Source organism: Penicillium concentricum, assembly GCF_028827145.1.
Source record: "Penicillium concentricum strain IBT 3081 chromosome Unknown utg000001l_segment0_segment0, whole genome shotgun sequence".
NCBI lineage: Eukaryota > Fungi > Ascomycota > Eurotiomycetes > Eurotiales > Aspergillaceae > Penicillium > Penicillium concentricum.
The window spans coordinates 7527410-7554698 of record NW_026622754.1 but is presented as its reverse complement, the minus strand read 5'-3'; the positions used below and the strand labels follow the sequence as shown (position 1 = coordinate 7554698).

Genomic DNA, 27289 nt, shown 5'->3' with positions numbered 1-27289 from the left:
GCCTTTGCATGATCAAAAAAATTTCAGGAAATAGAAGCTGGCGGTTGAAATACCAATCTTCCCATCTCGCAGGTTTTTCCTGGTCAATCCGTTTGATCCAGCGTGTGAACCACCCCATCAGCTTCTTGGAATTTACCAGGTACTTATTGCAAGCCCTGATTGTGTGCCAAACTTCTGTAACAGAGACCGACTCTGGCTTGATGTCGAATCCGTGGATCGATCCCAACACAACTTCCATGCTCTTGGATTGTGTCACCTTTGAGGGTTTGATTGTGGTTTCCGGCTCGTTCCCACCGAGATGAGAGCATTGATTGAAAGTATGCACTGCTCTCAATCAATTTTGAACGATCAACGTGAAACAAGGCTGTCTTTGTTTTGTTGTCGTTGTTCTCGTTCGGCTCTTCAATGATAGTGAGTGTCACATTACTTGGGCTTGCGAATGAGAAGTCCATGTTGGTTGTAAGGGTTAAGGGACGAATACCGAGCAGACTCAAGATAGTTGAAGTTTCAAAAGAAAAAAGAGGATGATTGGAGAGGAAGAGAAGAGAAGAGGTCGAAGAGGGAAAGATGGAAGTTGATTAGGAGTTGCCCATCTCACTTGATCAACCACTTTCCAAGGTTTCTCTTCAGCTCTCTTCCATCACCTCACCTCTATTCTATCCGAAAGCAACCTTGACATCGGGACAGACTTCAAAATGGCTCTCCCTGATCCCTTACTAGACAGTTACAACTGTCCCTCCTTTTTACGAAGCTGCGATGCCTACAGAGAGTACCTTATCAGGGCCGAGGCCCGGGAGATCATGCTCCCACCTTACACGACCGTAAGTCAATATGCAGAAGAGTCAACAGAAAAGTTTTTTAGGGGAACAGAACTCCGCTGGTCAAGTCACTGTGTATCATGGCGAGATCTTTTGTCGTGTACCGAGTTGCCAACGCAAACATGTCAGTGCACTCATGCTAAGACTCTCCGAGCTGGTTTTTAATTGTACCCAGGTCCCTATCTCCTCCACCACCAAGCTTCGTCAACACCTGATAAGACATGGCGTTCAAGTTGCGACGGAACCATCGTGTCGATAGTCCAAGGACCAGAGAGATGCCGCTATTCAGTGGTACAGCTCTCTGCTGGAGGCCGAAGACAACGCTAACAAGAACTATGATGAAGACAATGGGGGCAATGATAAGGAGGACGGCGATGAAAATACTGCGGTACACTAAAGTTTTCCCGGCAGAGGCTGCCCCTTTTTACATCTCCATCGAAAATTCGGATATGCTCTGAATTCATAGGTCATTTTATCATCGAATGAAATGGATAAACCGTTCAATCCCGGCATTTAAGCAGATAACCCGGAGCTTAATCCCTAGATTGACAATATCTTTGTGGTGCCATAAATAATCTGAGTCTCTTTTTCAATTTCAACTTCCCTTGTGGTCTTGCCACCAGTAGTCTCGATCTATGTATTGATGGTAACTGTGCGGATAGCAGGAGCTGGAAATTAACCAGAACCTTCGTTACGGAAATTGCACCTTTTTTATTCTCTAAACTCTGTAGAATCGACATGTTTCATTTATCTTAGACATCCTCTAGTGATACATAGCATAGACAAATAGAACGTATGATTGTCTACTCCGTATGCTACCTATGACACAAACACAGAGATGGGTCTTTGCTTCTACCAAGTTTCATGTTCATCTTCAACTTGCAGATGATGAATATGGATAACTGCATAAGAAAAGTCTTTCAAAGATTCACTGATGCCTTTATTGTCAGCTTGATCTAACATGTTACAAGTTAATCAATATCAGTGATATACAGTGTGAACATTAGCTGAGATGTGTAAATAGTAACTAGTGTGATAATAATGCTTTTGTTTGCGCTGAACGTCTTCCTTATCTTTGTGATACACCTACCTACTCATTTCACTACGATCAAAGGAATAGTATTTCTGGAAAAGCCACTATAGTTGAAACTGAGTTTAAGGCTGTCTACCATGTACGGTCTCTTTGTGCTGGTATTGTGAATGATTTCTGTGTGCTCATTATGTATTTCAAGACCATTTGATTTAAAAAACATGAGGTCTCAAGGTTATTGAATATGATCAGTTCTCCTGTCATTTTTCTAGATACATCTTATATGGCAGGAATAAGGGATATAAGGAAATATCCAGAAGGAGAGCCCAATAAAAGCCCAAACGGACCAAACAAAGAAATGCACAATATGGAACCTTCAAACAATCAACGGGCCGAAAACAATGAATGTTTATTCAAGTTTGAATACCTGGGAATTAAACAAAGAGTTGCCTGTTTATTGTTTTTATCTTGGCCTTATATTTAAGCTCTCAAGCCACCGAGAAAGATGGAGATCCCCTTGAATCTCCTAAATCTCACTGATCTGATACAACAACCATGATGTTCGACCAGCTGATGCCGGGAATCATTTTTGCCGGCCTCAGCAGCATTGGCCTCTGGCATTCTATTCCCTTGACTGGAGTCACTCCTTCCAATTCCTTTTTCTGGCGCAGTCTCAGCTCCTTGGAAATTGCCTATTCCATTCACGAGCTGCGCAAAGTTCACCCTTTAGTCTTTCCCCATGATGACGCAACCTCAGAATACGACCTTCTTCTGCAGCTTTCACTCGATGCCCAACAGTACGAAAATGCCAAGCTGGCCTTGGAACAGTCGGCCGAAGCAGCATCCCTGCAAATCAACATTCCAGGAGTTACAGCGTCCATGTTCGACCCGAGTGCTACAGCAATGCCAAATTCGGTTAATCTGAACGACGGCTCGGCAACTAAGCTTCGTTACGAGGAGCTGCAGCAGTCCAATCCAGACCAGAATAGCACGCTGTATTTCACTATCGTAACTACCCTCGTTTTGGTTACTCTCGCACTCCAAATTATGGGCTTTGTGACGGCAAGCAACATCAAGTACGACATCGACTACCTGAGATTCAATTGTTTCGGCCGAATGAAAGGCGTGCAAGAACAATTCGGCATATTGATGTTGGAGATCCGACAATTTCGAAGAGAAAATGAACAAGTACGGCCTGTTTTCGTTCACCTGGCGCAGTCAATCCAAAACGCCTCGGACGACCTTCAACATTGTTTGCTGCATCTTGTTGGGACGATGGAAAACAAATACACGTCTGGTATGATAGACCTAGACAGCAAACTGGAAAAGGTTAGTGAAGAACACCAGGGTCTCATGAGAAATACTGAAAGTTTCCCTCATATTCCGAGACAGTTGGCTTGGCTTAACATACTACTGGCGAAAACCATGTACCCTGAGACCGACATACCTGACGAATTACGCGTGGACCAGCCCAGTTTTGATTTGAACCCAAGCCCTACCGAGACAGTTGGCTTGGCTTAACATCACTGGCAAAACCTATGTCCACCGACATACCTGACGAATTATGCGCGGGCCAGCCAAGTTTGATTTAAACAAAAGCCCTACCACCGACAAGATCAATGGAGCTTCCAAATGCAACACAGCAGAGAAACCCAATGGAATTCACACCTTGGAGGGAGCACTGGGCCTTGGGAATGGAAAATGAGGCTTAGTTTAGCGCAATGGCTAGGGGTTAGCCTAGGACATGTGAATATCCAATTTCGTATCTGTATCATAGGGAATTTTACGACTTGTTTCTCTTCTTTTTCTTGGAATGTTTGAAAGATTTGACTAATATGAAGTGGGTTGGAGGCGATCGATTAAATATTTCATTAGATCTAGATGATGCCTTTTGTAAACGACTAACCATCATGACGCGTTTTCTTCAACAAGATACTTGCGACAGGCAGATTTTAGCATGTTGATGCGTCTCTGTGTGTGAATAAATACTTCTCGGTACATGTCTAGACTCTGCTGGACGACCTCCTGTCGAGTTTTGGTGCCTGCGCAGATTTGAAGCATGCTCAATTCCATTTCCTTGCGAAGGAACGGCTTGCTGAGAGATACACTGTTAGGGAGACCCTCAACAACATTGTCATACCCCTCCACAAGGGCAACCCCTAAGCGGGTTGGTATGAATTCCTGCACTGAGCTGCGGCCACTGCCTCGTTGGTTTATGGCGACGTATTCACGTTCTTTGATTTTGGCAATGTGCTCCGCCATCGTGGCATCTGTACCAATCCCGTTGGCATCCATCAGGCCAATGAGCTCGGGCTCAGTCAGGTAGTTCGGAGCAGTTGTTTTGCCTTCGAAAATATTGGCTTCTGTGGGCTCAAAGAGCTCTTCCCGTTCAAAGTTGGGAAGTTGCTGACTGCTTTCCCACTTATCGTAGACGTATACATCCAAGTAGTTTCTCTCCAACACGATAAGACCATTGGTGTGGAAGGATTCGTCACCATATTGAATCTCAATCTCTGTGCTTTGGCCCTTCGCATCATCAGAACAGCAGGCGAGGAACCGACGAGCAACAAATTCATAGACCTTCTTTTCATTGGCATTCAATGAATTTGGTGAGACCCAGCTGACAGGATGAATGGGTGGGTGGGCCTTGTCATTGTGGCGGCCAGAGCGAGGAGTCCTGAACTTGCCATCAATAAGTCTAGATAGAAATTAGTCTTGTATATGCAATGCAAGTCCAATAAGCTTACTCTCGAGCGTATTGGCCCCATGAGCTGTCGGGGTATTGCTTTTCGACCAATTTCTTCAGGTCGATTGCTTTGTCGAACTGGTCTGTCTCAGTTCTGGGATAGCTGATGAATCCCTTAGTGTAAAGTCCTTCTGCTACCTTTGAGCTTGTTAGATATAATCCGATATGAGATAGATTTTCCCACCTTCATGATAGTCTGACTGTCCAAACGAAGAAATCGACTGCCCATCATCTGTAGGTCTACCGTGGTCAAGGGTAACGGCCGCCATTTGCTTGTGGGCTTCTGGTTCACTTTCGTGACTTTGGCTTGTTTCGCAACCAAACACCGCTCTAGCATCATCGTCACAACTGCTCGGTCAAATAGATGTACCCGCCTCCAGAGAAAGTTGACCTTCTTGCCTTCACGGTTGAGTATGACCTTGATGCCCCAAAATGTTTCTGGTTTGAAATTTTTGACTCTCAAGTATCGGTCGACAACGAATCCTAAAGTAGGAAATTGGCAAGATCCTAAGTTGTTAATGTCTTTACTTATATCTATAATGACCGACAGCTTACCATAGCTGATAATTTTTTCCTTCAAGGCTGCCACCACTGTTTGTAGTTGTAGAGTCTGTAGGCGGGTGAATGCAGCGCCGATTCGAAGATCCAGCTCGATTCTGGCAGCTACAGCACTGGCCTGATATTCGTCGAGATTGACTGGCTCTAGAGCAGCCCGACGAACATGTCTACCTCCCCGGATCAGTTTGAGTATACCAAAGCAGTCAACATTACTTACGCGCTTTCAGTGTTGCTGAACTTGGCTCGCTTAACCTCGATCCGAGCATTCCCTGCTTTTGCCTGATTACGGACCTCAGAACCAATATGCTCGCCTTCGCGATCACAATCAGTCCAAATGAATAGGGCTTTAGCGTACTTGGCTTGGTCCCGGATGTTATCCGCGATTGGTAGCTTGTCCTAGTGAAGACATCAGCATGCAGTCAAGACAGTTGCTGGATAATTGCCCACCTTATCAACAGTCTCTTGCACAGGAGCCTCAAATAGTGCCCCTGGAGGACAGGACATCCAGCCTTTGTACTGGCGATCAAAGTCCAGACCAGTTAGATGGCCCACTACGCTGGTCATGGTGACCGAGCAGTTGCCCCAGGCACCACCGAAATCGAAATCAAATTCATAATTTTTCACATATTGATTCCCACGAATCGCACGCTATGCTCTATGTTAGCTGGATCATCAGAATTATTCAAAAGGGAACCCACTGTTTGAAAAGAACCTCCCGATAAGTGAGTGGCCACTGCACGAGCAATCGCAGGCTTCTCAGCCACACATAGGATTTTGCGAGCCATGATAAGCCCCAATCTAGATCACATGGGGTTCATAGTGGTGGTGGCCTTGAATGTCCTGATGTCGATCACATCTTGTTCTGGAACGATTCGGACGCGAAGAGATTAGATGCCTGAGACGCGGTTGGATGCCTGAGGCATATACTACTTTTGGACACGCTATTCCCCTTTAAGAACGCTATTCCCAATGGGTAAATCTACCCGTCCAACTCCACAGCAAACACTTCCTAAGGGTTTGTTTGTCTTTTCTCCTGCCTTTTGACGATATATAGTACGGAGCACAGCCATGGCATCTCTACCACTTCCCCGTGTGGAGTCCCTTTTGGACTATACCTCATTTGAGCTCACCGTTGCCCCCTACTTGTCCCAGCTGCAATGGCTGCCCGACAGCTTGCGCGAAGCTGGTAGCGATGTGTATAGCTTGCGAGCTGTCTATCTAGCTACCAACCCCTTCGTCTCTGCGCTTGCTTTCTGTGGAGTCCTGGCTGGTCTGTTTTTCATCGCGGCTGAGATCAACCGAAACTGGTCACAAGTAGACCGGTTTTGGAGCATTCTCCCTGCGCTGTATAATGTGCATTTCGCCGTCTGGGCTCGTTTGTCCGGCATCCAAACCCAGACTGTGGATACAATCGCTGTCATCAGTGTTCTCTGGAGTGTAAGTTGACGTTACTTTCGAGTCTCTGCATGTGCTGACTCGAATTATGGAATAGGTCCGCTTGACTTTCAACTACTGGCGCAAAGGAGGATATTCGATCGGCTCGGAAGATTACCGCTGGGAGATTGTGCGCTCTAAAGTGAACAATAGCTTCTTGTTCATGATCTTCAACCTTGGATTTATTGCCATCGCTCAGTCGCTGTTGCTCCTTTTCATCACCGCTCCGACCTACATCTTTGTTGTCGCCGCATACAACCAAGGAACTGAGGTCTTTGGCCTTCCCGACTTGGCCTTCTCCCGTGCTGCGTTTTTCTTTATCATCATTGAATTCTTCGCCGACGGGCAGCAGTGGAAGTTCCAGTCTGCTAAGAAGGAGTACCAAACCAACGCGCGTATTCCCGAGCCCTACAAGGACCAGTTCTCCGCCGAAGATCTTGAGCGGGGCTTTGTTGTCAGCGGTCTCTGGTCTTGGTCGCGACACCCCAACTTCGTTGCCGAGCAGGCCTTTTGGTTGACCATGTATGCGTGGTCCTGCTACCGCACCGAGACTTACTTCAACTGGGCCGGTCTGGGCGTTTTGGGATATTTCGCTGTCTTCCAATGCAGCGTCCGTCTAACTGAGGCTATTACCACTAGCAAGTACCCCGAGTACAGCGACTACCAGGCCCGCGTTGGCAGATTTATTCCTCGCCTGTCCGTCAAGGCGAAGAAGACCAAGAAGGCTAGCAAGAAGAGCACTTGATTTGTTGGTTTATATATAAGCAGATGAAGGAATATATACCAGATGGGTGGACATGTTTTGCTCTGATTTTATACGCTTTCTTGGAACCTCTCAAAATTAACGATTTTGACAAAATGCACACAATTTTTAATTTTTCAGGCATTAATCACTCATTGTAACGAACTAGAAACACGAATACATGTTCACAGGTCTTTTTAGCACATGGTCACGTATCTCACTTCGTGTAACGAGAAGCTTGAGTGCGACGTGCCTGTTCTGCTTCGATGATTGGGAAGAGTCCTCTGAAAGTGCATATTGCAGCATGCATTTTCTCTTTATCTTCGAATTTCTCTACCAGCTCAGAGACCCAAGACTCCCACTCGGGACCAAGATTTACCAAGATGAATTGGCACCACAGCCATTCGTTAGTTTCATCTCTTCCTCTCACGTGGTCGCGGTTCTTTCCGCGGCCATTGTCTTTCCCTCCGTCGTCATGGTCTTTCTCTCCGCGGTTACATTGAATTGCTCGGCTGCACAACACCATCTTCTCTATGTATTCTTGCAGTGATGCGCACTTGTCATACCTGATACTCATGATATCACGTAGGCCCTGAACTGAACGCATCTTCATGGGAACGTCTCTTCCATATGTCTTCTCCAGAAATTGCCATGCCTCCTGTGCATCCAATGCTTGTGAAGCACAGAGTTCTCGTCGTATGGGCTGTGACACGTTGCTGAAAACCATCATCCAAAGATTGAGGTTGGGCAGGATGTATTGTGTGCTCAAGCTGTTGTGCGCCGGCATTTCCATATCAGTATTGGTGATCCACAATCCGCCGCACTGCCCAAGCTTCTTCTTCATCCGATCCGCCCAATGCTTATAGTTCTCAGGACCAAGAAGCTTTTCTTTCAAACGGTCCGGATTGTAGAATCGGGGTATCATCTCCCGTGAAAGCTGATGGGGCTGTTTCGTCGTATCCCAATATTGATGGGACTGCTCTAGTGCTATCGTCCTGTAGGGAGTAGCATAGGTATTTGGGGGGAAGATCTGTCTGCCTTGAGATACAGTAGTCCTGCTTGATGCGCCACTTGAAAGTGGAGGACTGCCGGGTTGGAAATAACTAGGATGTTTTCTCCTCTCTGGATCATGCCAAAAAATATCGAATGCGCGGAGAGCATCGCTCGTCCACTCCTCGAATTTAGGGCGGCGTTCGTGGGAACTCGTGTCATCACTGAGTAGATCCTGACTATTCTCGCCTCGAAGTGCTGGGATGTGCCGCATCTCTGATGAACCAGGATCTCAGTCTGAAGTTCTCACAGATGAACTATGGCCTGAGGGCACGAAAAGGTCGATTTAATCGGCGTACTGAGGTTCGACGTTTTTTCTTAGGGTATCATGCTCTCCTCTCATATGAACTTCGCCGTAGGGTTTGGGAGACTGAACTGTATTGCTAGTAGATTGAGTGCCATAAATGTGGTCATGATCGGTCTTGAGCTCTTTTATCTATATAGACGCTATCTTCCTAGCTGGACCGTTTGTCCTCTTCGCCTTGAGTCTCTTTGTAGGTTTGTATGCACTAGCTTTGCATTCATAATAAAGAAGTCTTGAATTGAGTCAACTTCTTGGAAGTGTTTTAGACATACCTCAAACGGAATAATTGAGGATATAAAGCGCAAGACATTCGCATGTCTTGAATGTGTCATTGCTAGCAAAGGAGACTTGGATAAACCATTATCCAACAAGTTTGATACAACGTTTTCCCGTGAGTTTTACGACGGTGATTCAACAATATTTACGCGCAAGAGACATGAACTTCTAATCTAAGACATGTTTCAATAAAACTCCCTATTATACACTCGGTACAAGTTGTACAGATCCAATTGGACACAGAGATGGACAGGGGAACAGATGAGAGAAAATAAAAAAAAGTGAAACGATCTTCTTAATGAGCACGAGAGGAGGAAAGAGGGAAAGGTGTTGTGGATGAGAGTAGACGAAAAGAGAAGATGAGAGGGGAGAAGAAACGGGAGATGCAATCGATAAATACAAAAAGGGAGGCTACAGTGATATCATGCCTCCCAAAATTGAACCAAAATCAAACCAAAGCGCAAGGATGCAAAGAAACACAGTCCCATAATCTATGAAGGAGGGATAGGTGTCTCATCCCGGCCATCTTTACCAGAGGTTTGTTCGGGGCTCTGGAAGTCCGGTGGAGCAATGGTCTTGCCACCTGTGCCATCGAAGTACTTGGCGAACTCGCCAGACTCGGGGTAGGGGCGCGGGCCAAGGAGACGGATGAGGTCGTCGCGTCCAAGAACCTCCTTAGACAGAAGCTCCTCAGCAACAATACCGAGCTCCTTCTTCTTCTCGGTCAGGAGGTCGCGGCACTGCTTGTGGGCCTCTTCGATGATACGGCGCACTTCCATATCAATAGAGCGGGCAGTATCCTCGGAGAAAGGCTTGTGGAGTTGCTGTTGTCCGTCATCCTCGTAGTAAATGTAACCAAGCTTGGACGACATGCCGAACTTAGTCACCATGGCAGTAGCCATGCGAGTGACCTTGTTGAAGTCATCACTAGCACCGCTAGTCACGCTGTCGAAGTGCAGCTCTTCGCTGACACGACCACCCAGAGTCATGGCCATGCGGTCCATCATCTGGTTGACGTTCATCAGATATGTGTCGCCACCGGCCGGGAGGTATTGCGCATATCCGAGTGCACCCTGTCCACGAGGAATGATCGACACCTTCAGCAGCGGGTCGGCCCACTTGAAGTACCAACCGCAGATAGCGTGGCCAGCCTCGTGGTAGGCGACGGTCCGCTTCTCCTCAGGGGAGAGGACAAGAGACTTCTTCTCCAATCCACCAACGACTCGTTCGATGGCTTGCTCGAAGTGCTTCATGACAACCTTGTCTGCGTTTCCGCGGGCAGCTGCAGGGAAGATTTGTTAGCTTTGATGAAACACAGCGAAGAGATTATGCATAAAAACTTACCAACAAGAGCAGCCTCGTTCACGCAGTTGGCGATATCAGCACCAGCGAAACCAGGAGTCAGAGCGGCAAGTCTGCCCTCCATGTACTCCAAGTTCTCGTCGGTGACAATCTTCTTCAAGTAAACACGGAAGATCTGCTTGCGACCGTCCATGGTAGGACGGTCAATGGCAATGTGTCGGTCGAATCGTCCGGGACGCATGAGGGCCTTGTCGAGAACATCCGGTCGGTTGGTACCAGCCAGGACAACCACTTGCTCAGAGGTGTTGAAACCATCCATCTCAGTGAGAATCTGGTTAAGAGTGCTTTCACGCTCATCGTTTCCACCACCAACGTTCGACTTGGCTCGGGACTTTCCAATTGCGTCGATTTCATCAATGAAGATAATGCAGGGGGTGTTCTTCCGGGCATTGGCGAAGAGATCGCGGACACGAGAGGGACCAACACCGACAAACATTTCGACGAACTCTGAACCACTGACACTGTAGAAAGGCACGCCAGATTCACCGGCAGTGGCCTTAGCAAGCAATGTCTTACCAGTACCGGGGGGACCTGAGAGAATGGCACCACGGGGAATCTTTGCACCCAGCTTCTCGAACCGCTCGGGTTGCTGAAGGAAGCTAACGAATTCCATGATCTCAACCTTAGCTTCATCCATGCCCGCAACATCGGCGAACTTGGTCTTGATATCGGTCTCGTGATTGAAGCGCTTGGCACGGCTCTTGCCGATACCAAAGATTCCACTCTGGCCGCCGGCGCCGCCACCGGCACGACGGGACATCCAGAAGACACCACCAAGGAAGAGAAGAGTAGGAGCCAATGACATCAAGACGCCGCCCCATGGGGTTTCGTCATGATAGGCGACAGGAATACGTTCATGTGATGGAATACCCAATTCGTTTTGAGCTGCCTCGATCTTCATCTCAAAGCTGTCGACAGAACCAATACTGAAGAAGACATAGGAGGGAGTCTGACCATTTGAATCGGGTTGAGCCGAAGCTTCGCCGCTGAGGTCAACCCGGACCTTGGTGCGGTTCAAGACGGTCAATTTCTCCACGAGGCCCTTCTCGAGATAGTTCGCCCGGAATTCTTGCCAGGTGATTTCTCTGCCTCCGGCATCACCGGGGAAGAAGCTGCGGTAGGCGTAGTATGTGACGAGAGCGGTGACGAAGAACGAAACGGGATCGAAGCGGAACTCGAGAACCTTGCCCATGTTCGGGGGCACCTTGCCCTTCTTGTCGCTCTGTTGCTTCTTCTGTTGTTGTTGATCCTTCTTGGGACCTTCCGTTTGCTTGGTATCCTTTTCCTCCTTGGGATCCTTGTCTTGCTTGGGATCCTTTGGCGGTTGTGAGTTAGATTGCTGTTCGCCCTGCTTTGCCGGTTGTTGCCCTTGTGGCTCCTGCTCTGAATCCTTGTTGAAGCGGAGGCTGGAGTCTTCGGTATCATTGCGTTTTTCGGCGGGGTTGTGCAGGTCTGAGATACCGCGCTTTTTTGCTAGCTCTTTGGCATCAGGCTCGTATTTCTTTAGGAACTCTTCCAATGCAGCATCGGAAGTTGTGGCTTGCCACAGGAACCGCATCATCTTAATACGATCCATCAACGTCGTTGGTTGATTCCGATCGAGGTACTTCCTGACTTCCGCTGGAAGTCCATGGCTCATGAGGTGGTTTCGGATCTGTTTACGGCCCACCGGATCAATACCTTCCAGCCATTCGTCCACACGTTCCAATTCAGCTTCGGTCAAAGCTGACTTTGGCTTATTTGTTTGATGTTCATTGTTCCGGCTGTTGTCGTCGGGGGGTGTCGGACCTTGTGTGGCGTAGGTTCTAGCGCGGCTTGATAGAACCAGAGATGAGAGTCTTGATTGTCGCACACGCAGGGAAGCCAGCCCTGTGCGACGGGTAGATTCCGCAAGTGTCCTCGAGTACCGAGCGAGATTGCCTGGCCGTCGGAGCAAGGTAGCCATGGTCGAGGAATGGGAGCCCCGAGGGCTTCGAGGGCGGGGGTAAAAGGTGATCAATCGAGTTTAGAAGTAATGGATAATATCACAATCCATCAAGATTAGGCGTGAGGAGGCGGGATTGAGCTGGGAGTTGAGAAGCTCTGGGGCATCAAGTCCGAGGTGACGCCGTGTGGTTCCAGTCGGTTCTAAATTTTCGCCGATCCGGCTGAGTCATCAGAAGCAGGTACCTAGGTTCCGGATGGAATTAGCTTAAACCCGTGTCGTTCCTTTAAAGCCGTTTATGAATTCCGTTGTTGAATTAAACTGTCTAATCTTGATTTGAATTTGATTGGAGACCTGTCTGTACATATTTATTCCTATAAATAGGGCCCACCTTTGCGCCATTCGCTGCGTAATGGAAACCCATAATTCTCCTGGTTACTCCATAGAGACCTCGGGATGGGTTCGAAATAAGAAGAGGAGCGCATCAATATACAAGGGGTGTGGAGATGGTTTGGTGTGGAGAGATCACACTGGAAACAATAAGCCCACCGACATGAGCAACATAACAAGATAGATGAAGGTGACTCTGGTTCATCATACACTCATTATCACTGCCCAGGCAGCGGCCCGCCCGGACCAGCTCCGTCAAAAGGAGGGAAGTTGGTGGACATATCCGCCCAGTCCCACTCGATTGTCATTGGCATCTGCCAGAGATCTTGCGGGACAAATGGCTGCTGGAATGGTGCCATGCCGGGGCTGGCACTGAATGAGTGTTGGTCGGAGAATCCAACATTACCCATTTGATCAGGGCTCAGCATGTCAGAGAACTCCTGCCCAAGGCCGGACATTGCATGGACATTGCTTGGGAGGTCAGCGGCGAGGCCACTTGTCGGTGGCATTGTGGACCCCGGGAATGGCCCTTCTGTGCCGGACGAGGCGGCTGCAGCCGTAGGGTTGGTAAATATGGAGGGAGAGAAGGATGTGGAGGTAGGTGGTGCTTGTGTACGTTTGGCGGAGGGTGCAGTTGCCGAATGTTCTTCGGTTGCGCCTGCAGAGTCTTCTGCTTCTGCATTCTTGCGTTTCTTTCGCGACTGAGACTCCTTTTCGGTCTTATCCAAGACCACTTTGGCAATTCTCTCGAATTCACCGCAGAGACCTAGCATACGTTTGATGCTGCCATTGGATTCGTCGGAGACTAGGGTGGACAGGAAGCTGACTACCACGCTCATTAATTTAACGTCGGATCGAGCACGAACATCGTTGGGGTTCTGGAGGATGTTGGCGAAAAGTGTTACGAGGGCAGACACCGGGTAGTAGAGAATCAGCCTAGTATCAAGTTAGCAGCTGTTTGCTCCCACGATTCTCTGGAACTTACCAAACACAAGCAAAGTCCCCTTGAGGGATATACTTGATCAAATTAATCGATGCTCTGGCAGCAGTGACGCACAAAACTGCCGACAAGAATACCCTGGGGTTCAAGGGCCGTGCATTCAACCCCTGTATGGCATAGTTGGACAGACGGCTTGTCCAGTACCCGTGATGAACGGACATCCGGTGAATGGTTGTCAAGCAATTGTAGTAGGCAAAATGTAGAACAACCATGTGGATGATGAGGGGAGTGTGGGTGGCTTGAATTTCATATTCAGGGCGGAATTCGATAGGAATGCTGTCTTTCCAGTCTTCCAACTCCTTGTCAAGCTCACCGATTGTATTGAGCAATTCACCGTCTGATTGTTTCGATGCTTTGGCAGAATAGAGTCGCTTGTATACTCTGCTTTCAATAGTGGCAAATTCACACAGTGACCGGAATAGGTTGAACTTGCTTCTACCATCAGATAATGGCACATTTCCAACATTGTCTGGCGGGTCTTCGCTTGGCAGCTCGACATTCATATCATCGTCATCTTGTACTGGTGGTCGACCAGAGCGTAAACAGATGCTAAAGTATTGGTCAGTATTTGAGATAAAAGTATTCGGTTTTCTAAAAGCGAGGGATCATACTCTTTGTCAAGAAGATAGGCGATCCAGAAGACTCGCTTCCGCTGCTCAACTTCGACCACGTTGAGGCCAAATCCAGAACCGCGTTTGTGTAGACCAATGCTGTGGGAAAGTCGAATCGCCGCGGCGACTAGGAAGAAAGCAGGTTGTGGATTAGGCGTTCCTTGAAGAAAGAGCGACTAGAACAGTAGGTTAGACAAAGCCATCAAAAGCAGAGTAGGACACATTACCATGCCCAATAGCGCTTGCACACTCAGTAGATCAGTGTTACGCATTGTGAGCTCGGTCAGAACTCCCATGGCGTTCTTCAAATAAAGCCAGGCTCGTTTGTCTTCTTCGTGTGGCACCAAGTTACTCATAACTCGCAGCCTGTGAGAGATTGCCAGGACAACATTTATACTTGCCCACCAGCCTGAACCCTCGTAGGGATCACGCGAGTATTGTCGTTCCACCAAGTGCATGAATGTTGCTTCGTGGAACAGTGGGAACATACAGTTGAAGTTTTCAAAGAAGTCCTTGAATAGGGAAAGAGCTTCTTCCTTTGGCGGGAGAGGCTTGAACACACGCCTTGCGAAAATATCGCTGAAGATCTCGGGTTTCCAGTACATCCATTTATTGTCATCGACATATGCTGACGAGATCATGTCCTGGAAGGATGTATCGCCCGTCTTCTCATTGACCCATTGAATACCCTTTGGGGAGAATATGGAGAATCCAGATGAGGATCCTATGAATATGTTAACAAACCAGCCCTAAACAGTTGCATAACAAAACCTACCAATATACCGAGTCTCCCCGCAGTTGTTTGTCACCAAAGAGCACATCATATCCGACAGTGCCTCGACTTCGGTCTCCGACTTTTGCGACTCTGGTGATGTAGCGGCTGTCTGAGGGCTAGAGATGGAGTCCATACGAGGTGTGGTCTGGTGGGAGCTCGGGGCCTGTTGGGCTGTGGCTGCTTGAGCCATGAACTTGCCGGAGCCTTTCGCTGCGTTCAGCGCATTCGTTCGATCCGCTAGTCGTTTCTCCAATGTTCCGAGATCTGTCTTGCCGCCATCTTCTTCTGACAAAAGACCCGACAAACGCAGCAACGACTCCATCCGGCCCAGTCGGTTTTCAAGTCCTTCGATGTATTTCGCTCTATGGAAGAAACACCCAGGTCAGATATAGAACTCTGTATGCAACGAAGTATACAAGTGTACATACCCTTTGGGGGGATTCCGCTTCTTCTCCACTTGTGTGAAGATGCATTCCGTTTTGTAGTTGATGCAGTGTGAGCATTTTGGCATTTTTCCATCACATTTAATCTTCTTCTTCCTACACATGTCGCACGCCTGTTCGCTCATTAGACGTATTCCCAATATCTGCAACGGGTAATGATCCTCACCCTCGCGATCCTCCGTCTCTTCGCATCGTTTGTCTCGTCTCCCGCGCCCAATGACGAATCATCGTACATAGACCCCGCCTGCATCTGAGAACTATCGTAACCGAAGAGTTGTGGTGTCTGGTTCATCATATTAGGCGGGTCGAAGCCCATATCGCCGTCCCCCAAGCCATCCATCTTTCTTGCGTTTGAGGGGCAACGGAAACTCCGCGGAGTAGAGGTAATGGCGGTGATAAGTGATGAGCGATACTGCGGGGTACTGCGACTCGGCGCAGAGCGTTTTCTTCCACTCCCTGAGAAAGGAGAGAGTGCACTATGGATTATAGGAATGAATGACGCATGGAAGGATAGAATCTTTTCGGAGGCTGACAATGAAATCACAGGGCACGAGCACCTTCCCAGGTGAGTTTGAGACTTTAGGTAAGAAATGACTCAACCACACGTGAGATCAAGGATGCCAAATATGACTTCAACTCAAGAGGGACGCTATACAGTTGCCTTGAAGATATTTAGTGGCATGACGGAAACCCCGAAACCCGACCGCCGAGCAGAACTTTGAATTTACACCCGTGGACGGTCGATTTCGTCCGATCCGGATAACAGGGGCATTGACTTCCGTTCAATCTCTTCCAATCCACCTGCGCCGATCAAAGGCATTTTGCATTATTTGTACAGTTGTATGCGAAGTACTCCATGGCATTATAATTCTTGTGAAAAAAGGTGTGTGGCGTTTTATATGGGGTAGTACGGATCCCGTGTCCATCACAACCTTTTGTAACCTTGAGCCTTGGGCCTACACGCTTCTACTCTCCAGGGGTTACCTTGTTAGTTAAAGATCGACAGTATGGCAGGGGTATGATCTGATGATACCGGAGACTTCCGGGTCTGGGGTGGTGCCGGTTCTGAGGTGCTGGATATGTATGTCGGATAGTTGGATAGTAATAAAAGTACATTTCAACGAAGAGCGGCGATCTCGTAGGGATATGTGAAAACAGTACATATAATACAACAAGGTTCGTAAAGAGCAGTCCTGTTCCTCCGATCTTGTAAATGCCAAACCAACGCCACGCTATGTGCCCAAAATATGATGACCAGTTTGTCAATGTCGAGGCCTAGATTCGCTTTTCCATCGTTGTCCAAAGGGCATTGCTGGAGAAGAGAGAAGTCAAAGCCACATCGGCAAAGTCTTAAGCATGCTTGTCGAGGAATTCTTTCGCCTCGTTAATCTTGGTGGCCAAGTATGGACTGCCGCCGCGATCGGGGTGGTTGAGCAACATAAGCTGGCGGTGGTTCTTGCGGATCTTGTCCTTGGTCAAAGTTCGTTCACTGAGAAATATTGTCAGTTCTGGCATATCAAAAGTAAGTTTGTCGCTAGCACATACGCAAGTTGTAGAATCAGGGAGGCTTCCCGACGGTTCATGCGCGGTTCGAATCCTCTGTAACACGACATTAGTCAATATCCCATATAGCCATAAGATAATGGAAATTTCCACGAACCCCTTATAGAATGCCTTTCCGGCAGCGTTTAATCCTCCCCTGGAGCGGCGGTAGGCGACGAGACCGGCGCGGCCCTGTAGACAATAAGTTAGTCCCGTGTTACTGAACAATGACTTTTTGACTCACCAAAAAGGCGGTTGTGGCAATGCCAAATCCAATAGCAAGAACAGAGGCCATTTTGTAGAGTGAAGATAGAGAGGTCGCGAAATGAGATCAAGTCAGTTGGACCGGGGAATCTGGACGAAGAGGCGCCGGGATAGAAAAGTCAGCGCAGGTGCCCCAAAAGGGTTTAGCGTGGTCTGCTCCACCATTCAGGCCCAAGCTACAGAAAAAGTTTCTTGCGACTCAACGAAGACATAACCAACACCACTCCACAACCATGCGGTAAGTTTTGCAGTTAATTTTTGTCTGTACACGTTCTACGGAATACTAATGTTCTTTTTATCGGCAGTGTTGAAACTTGTCACTTCTGTTCCCGCCCGGCCTTCCCGAGTAAGGGCATCACATTCGTCCGCAACGATGCCCGACAATTCCGCTTCTGTCGGTCCAAGTGCCACAAGAACTTCAAGATGAAGCGTCAGCCCCGCAAGCTGAAGTGGACCAAGACTCACCGTGCCTCCCGCGGAAAGGAGATGATCGTGGATTCATCGCTCGTCCTGTCCCAGTTCGCCAAGAAGAGAAACGTCCCCGTCAAGTACGACCGCAACCTTATGGCTGCTACCCTCTCCGCCATGGAGAGAGTGGAGGAGATCAGAACCCGCCGCGAGCGTGTGTTCACGAAACGCCGCTTGGCCGGCAAACTCGCCCGCGAGCGCCAGCGCGAGGCAGACCGCAAGGTCGTCAACACGGGCGAGCACCTCATCCGGAAGGAACTCCGCGAGCGCGAGGCTGGTCTGCCCATGGTGGCCGAGCAGAGCAAGGTTTCCAACAGAGTTCACGGCGAGGAGAGAATCCGCCAGAAGCAGAAGAGCAAGTTGTTGGTGGATGGCGGAGTCGAGGAGCAGATGGATATCGACTAAATTTTCTCCTGGGTCTCTATTTTTTTCTTTTCAATGTTGTTTTCATGCTTCTTCAGATACGACACGGTTCCTGCAACACGCAGATTTTCGGAGTTGGGCATGCTTTGGTGTTTTAAAAGCAATCAATGTTTTTCATCATATCTCATATCCAGTGGGCGGTTAGCCTCTTGCTGCTTGGGAGGCTAATAAAAAAAAATATGTTTACAATGACCCACAATGTTACATAGGTTGCTAGTCAGTAGTGCAGTGACCAGAGTGGTCAACGACCATAATGAGATCTTTGGAGAACGACCCCAACAAATATCCTATCTAGGCAAGCCTACTGTACCCTCCTATACACCATCTCCAGGGCTATCAATAACGTGCTCTTAGTCGGCCCTACCAACCCCTCTACTACAGACCGCAAAATAACCTCGAGGCTTCGATTCATAGATATCTATAGATTCTAGTTAAGCGGCCTGATAGGTCGTACCCTACCATCATCGCTACCATCATCACTTGTGTAATATATCCGCTTCCTAGCCTGCTCTTGAACCCGAGCTGTTGATCTCGACTTGAGTAGATAATATCAAGACCGGACAGTCGCAGTTTGGTCCCTACAGAGCACATGCTAGTTATTTTTGGCTGCGCAGTCGACCATGTCGGTGAGGGTTCAGCCCAAAAATAAAGCCTTAAAGGGATTGCACTGAGATGTAGAGCAAGAGGAGATTAGCCGCAGCCCAGGCAACAGCAAGGGGGATATCACATTTTCATATGTGTTCATGGAAGAGGAATTGAGGCCGTCAGGTATACCATGAATGAGTTGAGCGCGCGAAGCAGCGTTTGGGGGTTTCTAGATAGTTCAGAAGTAGTAGATTGAGAGACGGGTGGTTGGAGTTAGACGATCTGCGAGCTAGATGAGAGATAAGTAAATACGCAAAAATGATAGACAAGAGAAGACCTTGGAGAAATTGAGCGGTGTTCTTGTGCCGCGCTTGATATGATCAGTAGCAAAACTAAATACAATACAAAAATTCACGGCAAGGAGATGCTGAGGGGGGTCGAACAAAAAAGCGAGAGGCTAGATGAGAAAGAGAGAGAAAGGTAGAGCAAGAGGTAAAGAGAACAAAGCGCCCCTCTGGTAAGCGAAAACTCCCCAGTCATCCTTCCATATAGATCAAACCAGGTCCTATCATAGACTGCGCCAAAACACCACCTCCAAGAGGAGGAGAAATGAAAATGAGAAAAAAAGCGAATGCAATGGTGGAGGTTGATGATGGAGAATCATAATAGACGGGGGAAAGACGCAGGTGGGTATGAAGTAGACAAAAGTAGAGTAGATGAGACTCATATAGACAGGGTATAGTCGCATCGAAATCATCTGCATGGAAATAAATATGCTAAACTCATGTACTGTTGGATCGTAGCAATGCCTGGAAAAGAATTAGCCAAGCTGTTTTGAGGGTTCAGTTCTGAACATACAGCTAACGTACCCGCTCGTCGATCATCTCTTCTTTCTCTTCCAACGGACTAACGACACTCCCTCGGGTGATGGGACCAGAGCTTGTGATAGACCGGGAATCTACAACCGGGCGAGGGGACGGCAAGGGCTGCTGCTTTGACCGCTGTTGTGGTGGTGGTGGTGGCGGCTGTTGGTTCTCGGACATTGAGTAGTTGGGGTGCATTTCCCCGCTGCTCGAAATCCTAGACTCCTTGCTCTTCTCCAATAGTGATCCACCGAGGGTAGCACATTTGAGGATAGTTTGCATCATCTGGTTTTGCTTGAGCGGCTTGGACAAGTACTCGTCCATCTGGGCCTGGATACACTTCTCCCGATCACCCAACATAGCATGGGCAGTGAGCGCGATAATTGGGGTTCGTTGAAGCCCACTCTCACGTTCATACTCGCGGATCTTGCCAGTGGCTTCAAACCCACCCATGACTGGCATCTGAACATCCATCAAAATAACATCGTAGCGACGTTTCTTGACAGCCTCAACAGCTTCCAGCCCATTGCCGACAACAAACACGTTGTGGTTATGCTTCTGAAGAATCTTCATCGCAAGTTGCTGGTTCACGTCGTTATCCTCCGCTAGAAGAATATCGAATGAACGTGAGTTGTCGGTGGTGATCGGTGTTGACCGGCCTTCCAAGGCCGGCAACATGCCATTGCCAAGATCAATCGGCTGACACGGGGTAGTCATATATGAACTGATACCAAGGTCCAAAGCCGACTTCAAGCTCACGCACACCAAAGGACAGACCAAAACAATCGGAATATACTTGAACTCGTCAAACGTCCGCAAGACACGGGCTGTGTCTACCGAGTCAACAATAATAACATCGTAGGCATGGCCTGATTCCTTGCCAGAAGGATCCTGGATCTCGGGCGGGGGAACATGTTCCTCGTTCCGTACAACCAACGGCTCGAGGTCAATCTTCTTCAACATCTTCATGACGTTGGTGGCTTGAGCACCGTTCTGACCCTTGTCGATGAACAACACCCGGTGGTTCTTGTATGGCAAGAGCTGATTGGCGATGACGCTCAAAGACTGGTCCGCAAGTTTCACTACACAGGTGAAGTGGAAAGTACTTCCATGTCCGTATTCGGAAGTGACCCAGACGTCACCACCCATCAAATTTACAAGGCGCTTGGAAATCGACAATCCCAATCCAGTGCCACCAAATCTGCGGGTGGTTGAGCCATCAGCTTGTTGGAAGGTGTCGAAAATGAGATCAAGCTTATCCTCCTCGATTCCAATGCCCGTGTCAGACACGGAGAATTCGAAGGCGTATTCGTTGGTCGTGCATTGTTCTCTGTCCGACTTTCGGATAGTGAGCTTAACCTCACCATGCTCGGTGAACTTGATAGCGTTTCCAACAAGATTAAGAATGATCTGGCGGAGACGGAATGGATCACCAATGACATAATCAGGAACGGTGTTGTCAACTTGGTAGGTCAAACTCAAAAACTTCTCATTGGCCTTGACAGCCAACGTCTTGAGAGCATTGAAGACAGTACCTCTGACGGTGAATGGAATGCTTTCAATAACCATGCGGTTGGCTTCGATTTTAGAGATATCCAGAATATCATCAATGATGGTCAACAAACTGTTCGCCAAGTTGTGCACGACGTTCAACATTTCTCTGGTGTATGGCTTGAGATCATCCGTATCCAACGTCAACTGGGTCATTCCAATGATACCATTCATCGGCGTTCTGATCTCGTGTGACATGTTGGCCAAAAACTCTGATTTGGTGCGGTTGGCAAGCTCGGCAGCCTCCCTGGCGGCAGTGTTTCGCTGAATACTGTCCCGTAGGTTGGAAACCATCTTATTGATCTTCCGCTTCAGCTCGTCCATTTCACCAGAGGCATTGACCGTGATCAACTTGGTAAAGTCACCGTCGGTTGCGGCATCGGTGATTTCACCGAAAGCGCGGACTTGGGATGTCAGGTTCTCGGCCATGGTGTTCACGTCCTCGGTAATTTCCTTCCAAGTACCCGCAATACCCTCCACGTTGGCCTGTCCACCCATCTTGCCGTCAACACCGACATCTCGGGCGACCTTCTTCAGCTCAGTAGCGAATTTGGCTAGTCGACCCACCATGTGGTTGATGGTGACCTTAAGCGTGAGAATTTCTCCCTGAGCATGCACTTCAATCTTTTTGCTCAAGTCTCCCTTGGCAATAGCTTGTGTGACATCGGATATACTTCGGACCTGAGACGTCAAATTCTGTGCCATGGTGTTCACATTGTCCGTCAGGTCCTTCCATTTTCCTTCCACGTTGTCCACCTTAGCTTGACCGCCGAGAGTACCGTCTGTGCCGACCTCACGAGCCACTTTACTGACTTCGAAAGCAAAGGTGTTGAGACGATCCACCATGCCATTAATGGTACTCTTGAGGTCGAGGATTTCTCCTTGTACGTTGGCAGTAACCTTTTTGGTTAAATCACCCTTGGCGACTGCGGTGGTGACGTCCGCAATCTCACGCACCTGCGTGGTCAGGTTGTTGGCCATGCGGTTGACGTTTTCTGTCAAATCCTTCCACGTTCCTTCGACATCATTCACAGTAGCCTGGCCTCCAAGAACACCGTCGGTACCGACTTCCTTGGCAATCTTGGTGACTTCTTGTGCGAATTGTCGTAGTTGGTCCACCATAGAATTGATAATATTCTTCAGCTCTGCGATTTCTCCCTTACAGTTGGCCTGGACCTTCTGCGTGAGATCACCCTTGGCAACGGCCTTTGTGACAGTAGCAATATCTCGCACTTGCGTGGTAAGGTTATTGGCCATGGCGTTGACATTAACCGTGAGTTCGTTCCACATGCCCTGGACACCCTCAATCTGAGCTTGTCCTCCCAGTACACCTTCCGTACCAACATCACGCGCGACTCGAGTAACTTCTGTTGCAAACGTTCGGAGTTGATCTACCATGGTGTTGATAGTCTGTTGCAACTCCAGAATTTCACCTTGGGCCCGGCTCTCAATCTTCTGGCTAAGATCACCGTGAGCAACAGCGGTAGTCACGGCGGCAATTTCTCGCACTTGATCTGTCAAGTTTTTGGCCATAATGTTGACGTTCTCCGTAAGCTCTTTCCAGATACCATGGACCCCAGTGATCTGGGCTTGTCCACCGAGTATTCCTTCAGTACCGACTTCGCGTGCGACACGAGAGACCTCGCTACCGAAGACTTGCAGTTGATCCATCATAGTGTTAATTGTTCGTTTGAAAGTGGCGATTTCGGGGTCCATTTCCAGCGGGTGAATTTGGACCTTCATGGACAGGTCACCGTTGGCGACTTGGGTGATGATGCCACCGATTTCACGCAAAGCTTTCTGGAAGGCCTCGTTGGCCTGTTGGTGCTTGCGCAACTCGCGTTCGAGAAGAACGACATCCTCATTTTCGACCTTGGTAAGAGCACGGCGAGTGTGCTCTTCCTGTTTTTGCAATTCGTCGCGAACCTGGGCGATAATATCCTTTTGGCTGCTTATCTCCTCGGCCTGCTTTTGCACGTGGTTGCGGAGGAAGCTAATATCCTCCTCCCGCACGACACGGGTGCCGTTATCATCTTCTTCATCGGATTCGTCGTCAATTTCTCCCAGGGGTGGTTCTTCGGCCGCGGGAACCGGTATCGCTTTTTGCTGCTGTGACAGAGAGTCAGAATCTTGACCGGACGACAAGCGAGAGAGCCCAAATGTCCTCAAGAAATTCCTCTCGCTGGTCTCTTCAGCAGACGGGGTGGTCTGGTGGGGGTCCGTCTGCTGTTGGAAATTGTGGTGACTGACAGCTTGGAATTCCAGATGGTGCACGCGGCGCACCAGGGCCTCAAGCTCGGCTTCGAAGGCTGCCTTGGTGGGACTGTCTTCTCCGGGAAGTTTGGCCGACTTGATACCGTTGGATAGTTGAAAATCAAATGGGGGCGAAGAGGAACCGGCGATAGATTCTTCTCTTGCCAAATTCTGCAGCAAGGCAGTCGCGGCCGCGAGAGTCTCGTCCGCGCTAGCCATTCTGGCCTACATAAGTTAGTATACAAAAACACATACAGTAGCTCGAGGATTATGTGTAGAATTTGAAGATAGTAAAGTATCACTCACTGGCAAGTCTGGATCCTGACAGGATAGCAGAGATAAAAAGTCTAATTAAGGCGACATAGGGAAATCCAAAGAAAACAACAAATACCCGAATCAACCGGGGGATAAATATGAAAGGGAATGGAGGTTCGGGAAGGGGGAAAATAGGTGGATAAGCGCTGGAGAACGTTATGTAAGCCACTGTTCTGCGGGGGATCTAAGGAGACGAACGTAGAAGACCAAAAAAAAAGATAAAAAAAGGTTAAATAAAAAGAAGAAAAAAAAAACAAAAAATAAGGAGGTTTTCAAGGGAGAGATCGGGGATTTGGAAGGGGGAGGGGGAAAAAAGAGATTTTGAAAGGGGCGGTGATATACCGCCTCTTTTCTCTTTTTTTTTTTTTTTTTTTCTCCCTATGTCTTACTTTCTTAGGTTGAACTCATAAATCGCCTATAAACAGAAAAAAAAATAGAGAAAATAACAGAGTAAAAATAGGAAAAAAAAAATGGGTATCGTTCTGCACATTTACAGAAATGCCCAGGTGACTGCATAAGACGCACGGACTTGATCTATTATAGTTTGGGAATATATGCCTGCATAGATACCTGAGGTACGATGTATACTATATCAAGACTACTAACATAAGATGTATCTATACCATCGAAGTATCTTGGAAGGTATATTTTCCGTACAGGATACATAAATTCGTTTCATATGAAGTGATCGACTCTGGGGCTGTCGATCAGGTGGCTCCAGTTCGTTTTGACTTCTTAATACGGAGTAGTCTAAATTCATATCCTTCGAATGGTATAATATGAATGATCAGAGGGAATGATAGGCGAGACAGAGTTTTGTAAACAATTGGTTAAGACCCAGTTGGGATCCAGTTGAAGGTTAGTGTGAGCCTATAAGAAATCAACGAGAATGTCTCTTCGTTAGGGTCTGCATCACGGGCCTTCAGATCCATAGTTTGATTTGCATCGCAATTTGCGTCTTTTTTTTTGGTGGCTGAGCCGTCGAGCTTAGCGTCTCCCGTTGACCTAGGTATTTGGTAACGTCTATTGGTCATACAAGGACCTCGTGTGAAAATATGATCAACTTTTGACGGTACCTGGATCACTACCCTATAGAGTATGTTTTTGAAATATATATATAAAAAAGTTGAATGATGTGTCTAAAATAGGTAGTATTTTGTATAAATGAAATGAAGTTTACGGGAAAAAGATACATACAATATTATACAACGTTGTAGCTGTAGTCATATATCTCCTAGCCTGAGGATTAGAAGAATGGGAAGAATCTGTTCGAAGGGCACCAAGTCAACTGGTCAACGGTCGACATTTCAAATGGCGGGGGTAAAACGGCAGAAGTGGTCGGTATGACTTGCCGTATTATCTTTTGGGAATCCCGCAGAGTCATAATTCTGCGAAATATTGTCCGATCAAAAGAACGCCCTTCAAAACACCCGTCAAAAATTGTCACTGCAGGAGAAGGCTGCAGCCATGGCGTCCGACTTGACAAACCAGATTTTGGGCGCCCTGTCCGCGTCCGATGCGCCCATCTTCTCCAGCGAAGCCTTCCCCTCCACCCCCTCATTGAACGTTAAGAGTGCGCTCGACCGCCTTGATTCGCGACAGATGGTCGAATATGAGACTCTAGAGAAGGAAATCGTTACTCTCACTGCCGAGGGCCAGGAGATTGCCGCCAATGGCAGTCACGAGGCCAAGGTCTTCGCCGTGGTGCTTGCTGCCATGGACGGATTGAAGATCTCCGACTTGCCAGGAATTGTGGGCAAGGAGAACGCCAAAGTTGGCCAAGGAAACGCCTTCAAGCGTGGCTGGATTAAGAAGGATAAAGATTTGTTGCGGGCATCCGCAGACTCAATTGTCGACGAGACGCAGCAGCAATTGCTTGAGGTTCAAAAAACAAAGTCTCTGGACGATAAAAAGGTCATGCTTGACCTTAAGCGGAGAAAGTTGGTTGGTCTGGCAAAGGAGATTTCTTTCAAGATCAGCAAGGGTCCCAAGTACGCCCCAGAATTCGTCAAGGAGCAGACCGACCTCACCCCGGAGATGATCGCCAATGGCTCGTGGCAGACGGCGCACCTCAAGCCCTACAACTTCAATGCTAAGGGTGCCCCGACTCCATCCGGTACTCTCCACCCTCTGAACAAGGTCCGCCAAGAGTTCCGCAACATCTTCTTCGATATGGGCTTCGAGGAGATGCCGACCAACCGCTTCGTCGAGACCGGTTTCTGGAACTTTGACGCTTTGTTCGTGCCCCAGCAACATCCCGCCCGTGATCTTCAGGATACCTTCTACATCTCCGACCCTGCCGTAGCAGACCCTCCTCGCGCGGATCCCCCCAACGACCCCCATGTCCCAGCCCAAGACAAGTCCGAGAAGCCGCTCGACTACCAAAAGTACTGGGACAACGTCCGTGAGGTCCACGAGCACGGAAAGTTCGGCTCCATTGGCTACCGTTACCCCTGGAGCGCGGACGAGTCGCTCCGCCTGGTGCTCCGCACCCACACCACCTCCATCTCGACCTACATGCTGCACAAGCTGGCCGCCAACCCCCGGCCGGCTCGCTTCTTCAGTATCGATCGCGTCTTCCGAAATGAGTCCGTCGACGCTACCCATCTGGCAGAGTTCCACCAGGTTGAGGGTGTCATTGCTGACTTCGGTCTGACCCTCGGTGGTCTTATTGGATTCATGGAGGTCTTCTTCGCCAAGATGGGAATCCACAAGCTGCGCTTCAAGCCTGCCTACAACCCCTACACTGAGCCCAGTATGGAGATCTTTGGTTACCACGATGGTCTAGGGAAGTGGGTTGAGATCGGTAACAGTGGTATGTTCCGCCCAGAGATGCTGGAGGCTATGGGTCTGCCTAAGGACTTGCGAGTCTACGGATGGGGATTGAGTCTGGAGAGACCTACTATGATCAAGTAAGTTGTATCAGCTATCATTCATTTCCATTTACTAATACATCTATTAGGTATGCCGTCAGCAACATCCGTGAACTCCTCGGTCACAAGGTTGATTTGAACTTCATTGAGACCAACCCGGCCGTCCGCCTTGATAAGGATTAAACAGCGAAATACTCATAGAAAAAAAGAACGTGCTTTTTAGTTGTGTCTTGCTTGTGGGCTCTTCCTGCTTGTAATCACGAGTTTATGTGGAAGGAAACGTATTACATATCAACGATGGACAGGATGTGAATAAATACTTGATAAAAAAGGACCCAGCGTATATATGTAGGCAGTCAGTGTAGATACAATTAGGAAGACAGACTATCCAATATATGATATTCATCTAGCATTGTCTGATGGATGTCCTGCCCGTATCTGTGCCCCAGCGCATGGATCTCTGCAACAGTGGCTCTTCAGCAGGCGGGAGCTTGGAAGCATAATCTTCGGCAATGAAAAGTATTTCTACCTCCTCACTCATGGGGATGGAGACACTGAAGACCAAGACTGGCGAACCAATCTGGTTTTCGAGTCTACAAAGAATGAGGTGGTCTTTATATGCCGAGAAGGAAAGGAAAATAAGAAAGGAAGAAAGCAGAGACTAAGAAATATATGAAAGGGATATCGTT

The 27289-nt window shown here is 48.3% G+C and overlaps 12 protein-coding genes across 12 annotated transcripts; 5 read left to right on the top strand and 7 right to left on the bottom strand.

The window, feature by feature from the left end:
• Window positions 1–143: 143 nt before the first annotated feature.
• N7517_002902 (uncharacterized protein) lies at window positions 144–452 on the bottom strand (the record flags this gene model as incomplete). The annotated part of the gene is made up of 1 exon (XM_056720632.1): window positions 144–452. The coding sequence occupies one exon, from the start codon at window positions 450–452 to the stop codon at window positions 144–146; it is 309 nt and encodes a 102-aa protein (XP_056584767.1).
• A 243-nt stretch (window positions 453–695) lies between these two features.
• On the top strand, window positions 696–1215 carry N7517_002901 (uncharacterized protein; the record flags this gene model as incomplete). Its single annotated transcript, XM_056720631.1, has 3 exons — window positions 696–821; window positions 871–942; window positions 1078–1215. 3 exons carry the CDS (start codon window positions 696–698, stop codon window positions 1213–1215), a joined length of 336 nt encoding a protein of 111 aa, XP_056584766.1.
• A 1188-nt stretch (window positions 1216–2403) lies between these two features.
• On the top strand, window positions 2404–3369 carry N7517_002900 (uncharacterized protein; the record flags this gene model as incomplete). The annotated part of the gene is made up of 1 exon (XM_056720630.1): window positions 2404–3369. One exon carries the CDS (start codon window positions 2404–2406, stop codon window positions 3367–3369), a length of 966 nt encoding a protein of 321 aa, XP_056584765.1.
• A 387-nt stretch (window positions 3370–3756) lies between these two features.
• Window positions 3757–5937, bottom strand: N7517_002899 (DNA topoisomerase 3; the record flags this gene model as incomplete). Its single annotated transcript, XM_056720629.1, has 7 exons — window positions 3757–4546; window positions 4596–4732; window positions 4779–5101; window positions 5150–5319; window positions 5370–5548; window positions 5600–5800; window positions 5851–5937. 7 exons carry the CDS (start codon window positions 5935–5937, stop codon window positions 3757–3759), a joined length of 1887 nt encoding a protein of 628 aa, XP_056584764.1.
• A 283-nt stretch (window positions 5938–6220) lies between these two features.
• On the top strand, window positions 6221–7331 carry N7517_002898 (DUF1295 domain protein; the record flags this gene model as incomplete). Its single annotated transcript, XM_056720628.1, has 2 exons — window positions 6221–6589; window positions 6645–7331. The coding sequence occupies 2 exons, from the start codon at window positions 6221–6223 to the stop codon at window positions 7329–7331; spliced, it is 1056 nt and encodes a 351-aa protein (XP_056584763.1).
• Window positions 7332–7545: 214 nt separating this feature from the next.
• N7517_002897 (uncharacterized protein) lies at window positions 7546–8592 on the bottom strand (the record flags this gene model as incomplete). Its single annotated transcript, XM_056720627.1, has 1 exon — window positions 7546–8592. One exon carries the CDS (start codon window positions 8590–8592, stop codon window positions 7546–7548), a length of 1047 nt encoding a protein of 348 aa, XP_056584762.1.
• An 857-nt stretch (window positions 8593–9449) lies between these two features.
• On the bottom strand, window positions 9450–12265 carry N7517_002896 (ATP-dependent metallopeptidase FtsH/Yme1/Tma family protein; the record flags this gene model as incomplete). Its single annotated transcript, XM_056720626.1, has 2 exons — window positions 9450–10240; window positions 10303–12265. 2 exons carry the CDS (start codon window positions 12263–12265, stop codon window positions 9450–9452), a joined length of 2754 nt encoding a protein of 917 aa, XP_056584761.1.
• A 587-nt stretch (window positions 12266–12852) lies between these two features.
• On the bottom strand, window positions 12853–15803 carry atrR (transcription factor atrR; the record flags this gene model as incomplete). Its single annotated transcript, XM_056720625.1, has 7 exons — window positions 12853–13570; window positions 13620–14183; window positions 14246–14421; window positions 14473–14969; window positions 15021–15382; window positions 15449–15576; window positions 15630–15803. 7 exons carry the CDS (start codon window positions 15801–15803, stop codon window positions 12853–12855), a joined length of 2619 nt encoding a protein of 872 aa, XP_056584760.1.
• A 1010-nt stretch (window positions 15804–16813) lies between these two features.
• On the bottom strand, window positions 16814–17300 carry pam18 (putative mitochondrial DnaJ chaperone (Tim14); the record flags this gene model as incomplete). The annotated part of the gene is made up of 4 exons (XM_056720624.1): window positions 16814–16952; window positions 17009–17062; window positions 17124–17197; window positions 17250–17300. 4 exons carry the CDS (start codon window positions 17298–17300, stop codon window positions 16814–16816), a joined length of 318 nt encoding a protein of 105 aa, XP_056584759.1.
• A 202-nt stretch (window positions 17301–17502) lies between these two features.
• Window positions 17503–18142, top strand: N7517_002893 (ribosomal eL24 family protein; the record flags this gene model as incomplete). Its single annotated transcript, XM_056720623.1, has 2 exons — window positions 17503–17507; window positions 17575–18142. 2 exons carry the CDS (start codon window positions 17503–17505, stop codon window positions 18140–18142), a joined length of 573 nt encoding a protein of 190 aa, XP_056584758.1.
• A 1274-nt stretch (window positions 18143–19416) lies between these two features.
• tcsC (putative two-component osmosensing histidine kinase (Bos1)) lies at window positions 19417–23637 on the bottom strand (the record flags this gene model as incomplete). Its single annotated transcript, XM_056720622.1, has 2 exons — window positions 19417–19554; window positions 19615–23637. Coding segments are annotated over 2 exons (4050 nt in total), but the record flags the coding sequence as incomplete, so codon positions are not given.
• A 1557-nt stretch (window positions 23638–25194) lies between these two features.
• Window positions 25195–26783, top strand: N7517_002891 (phenylalanine--tRNA ligase subunit alpha; the record flags this gene model as incomplete). The annotated part of the gene is made up of 2 exons (XM_056720621.1): window positions 25195–26639; window positions 26690–26783. 2 exons carry the CDS (start codon window positions 25195–25197, stop codon window positions 26781–26783), a joined length of 1539 nt encoding a protein of 512 aa, XP_056584756.1.
• Between the last annotated feature and the right edge of the window lie 506 nt (window positions 26784–27289).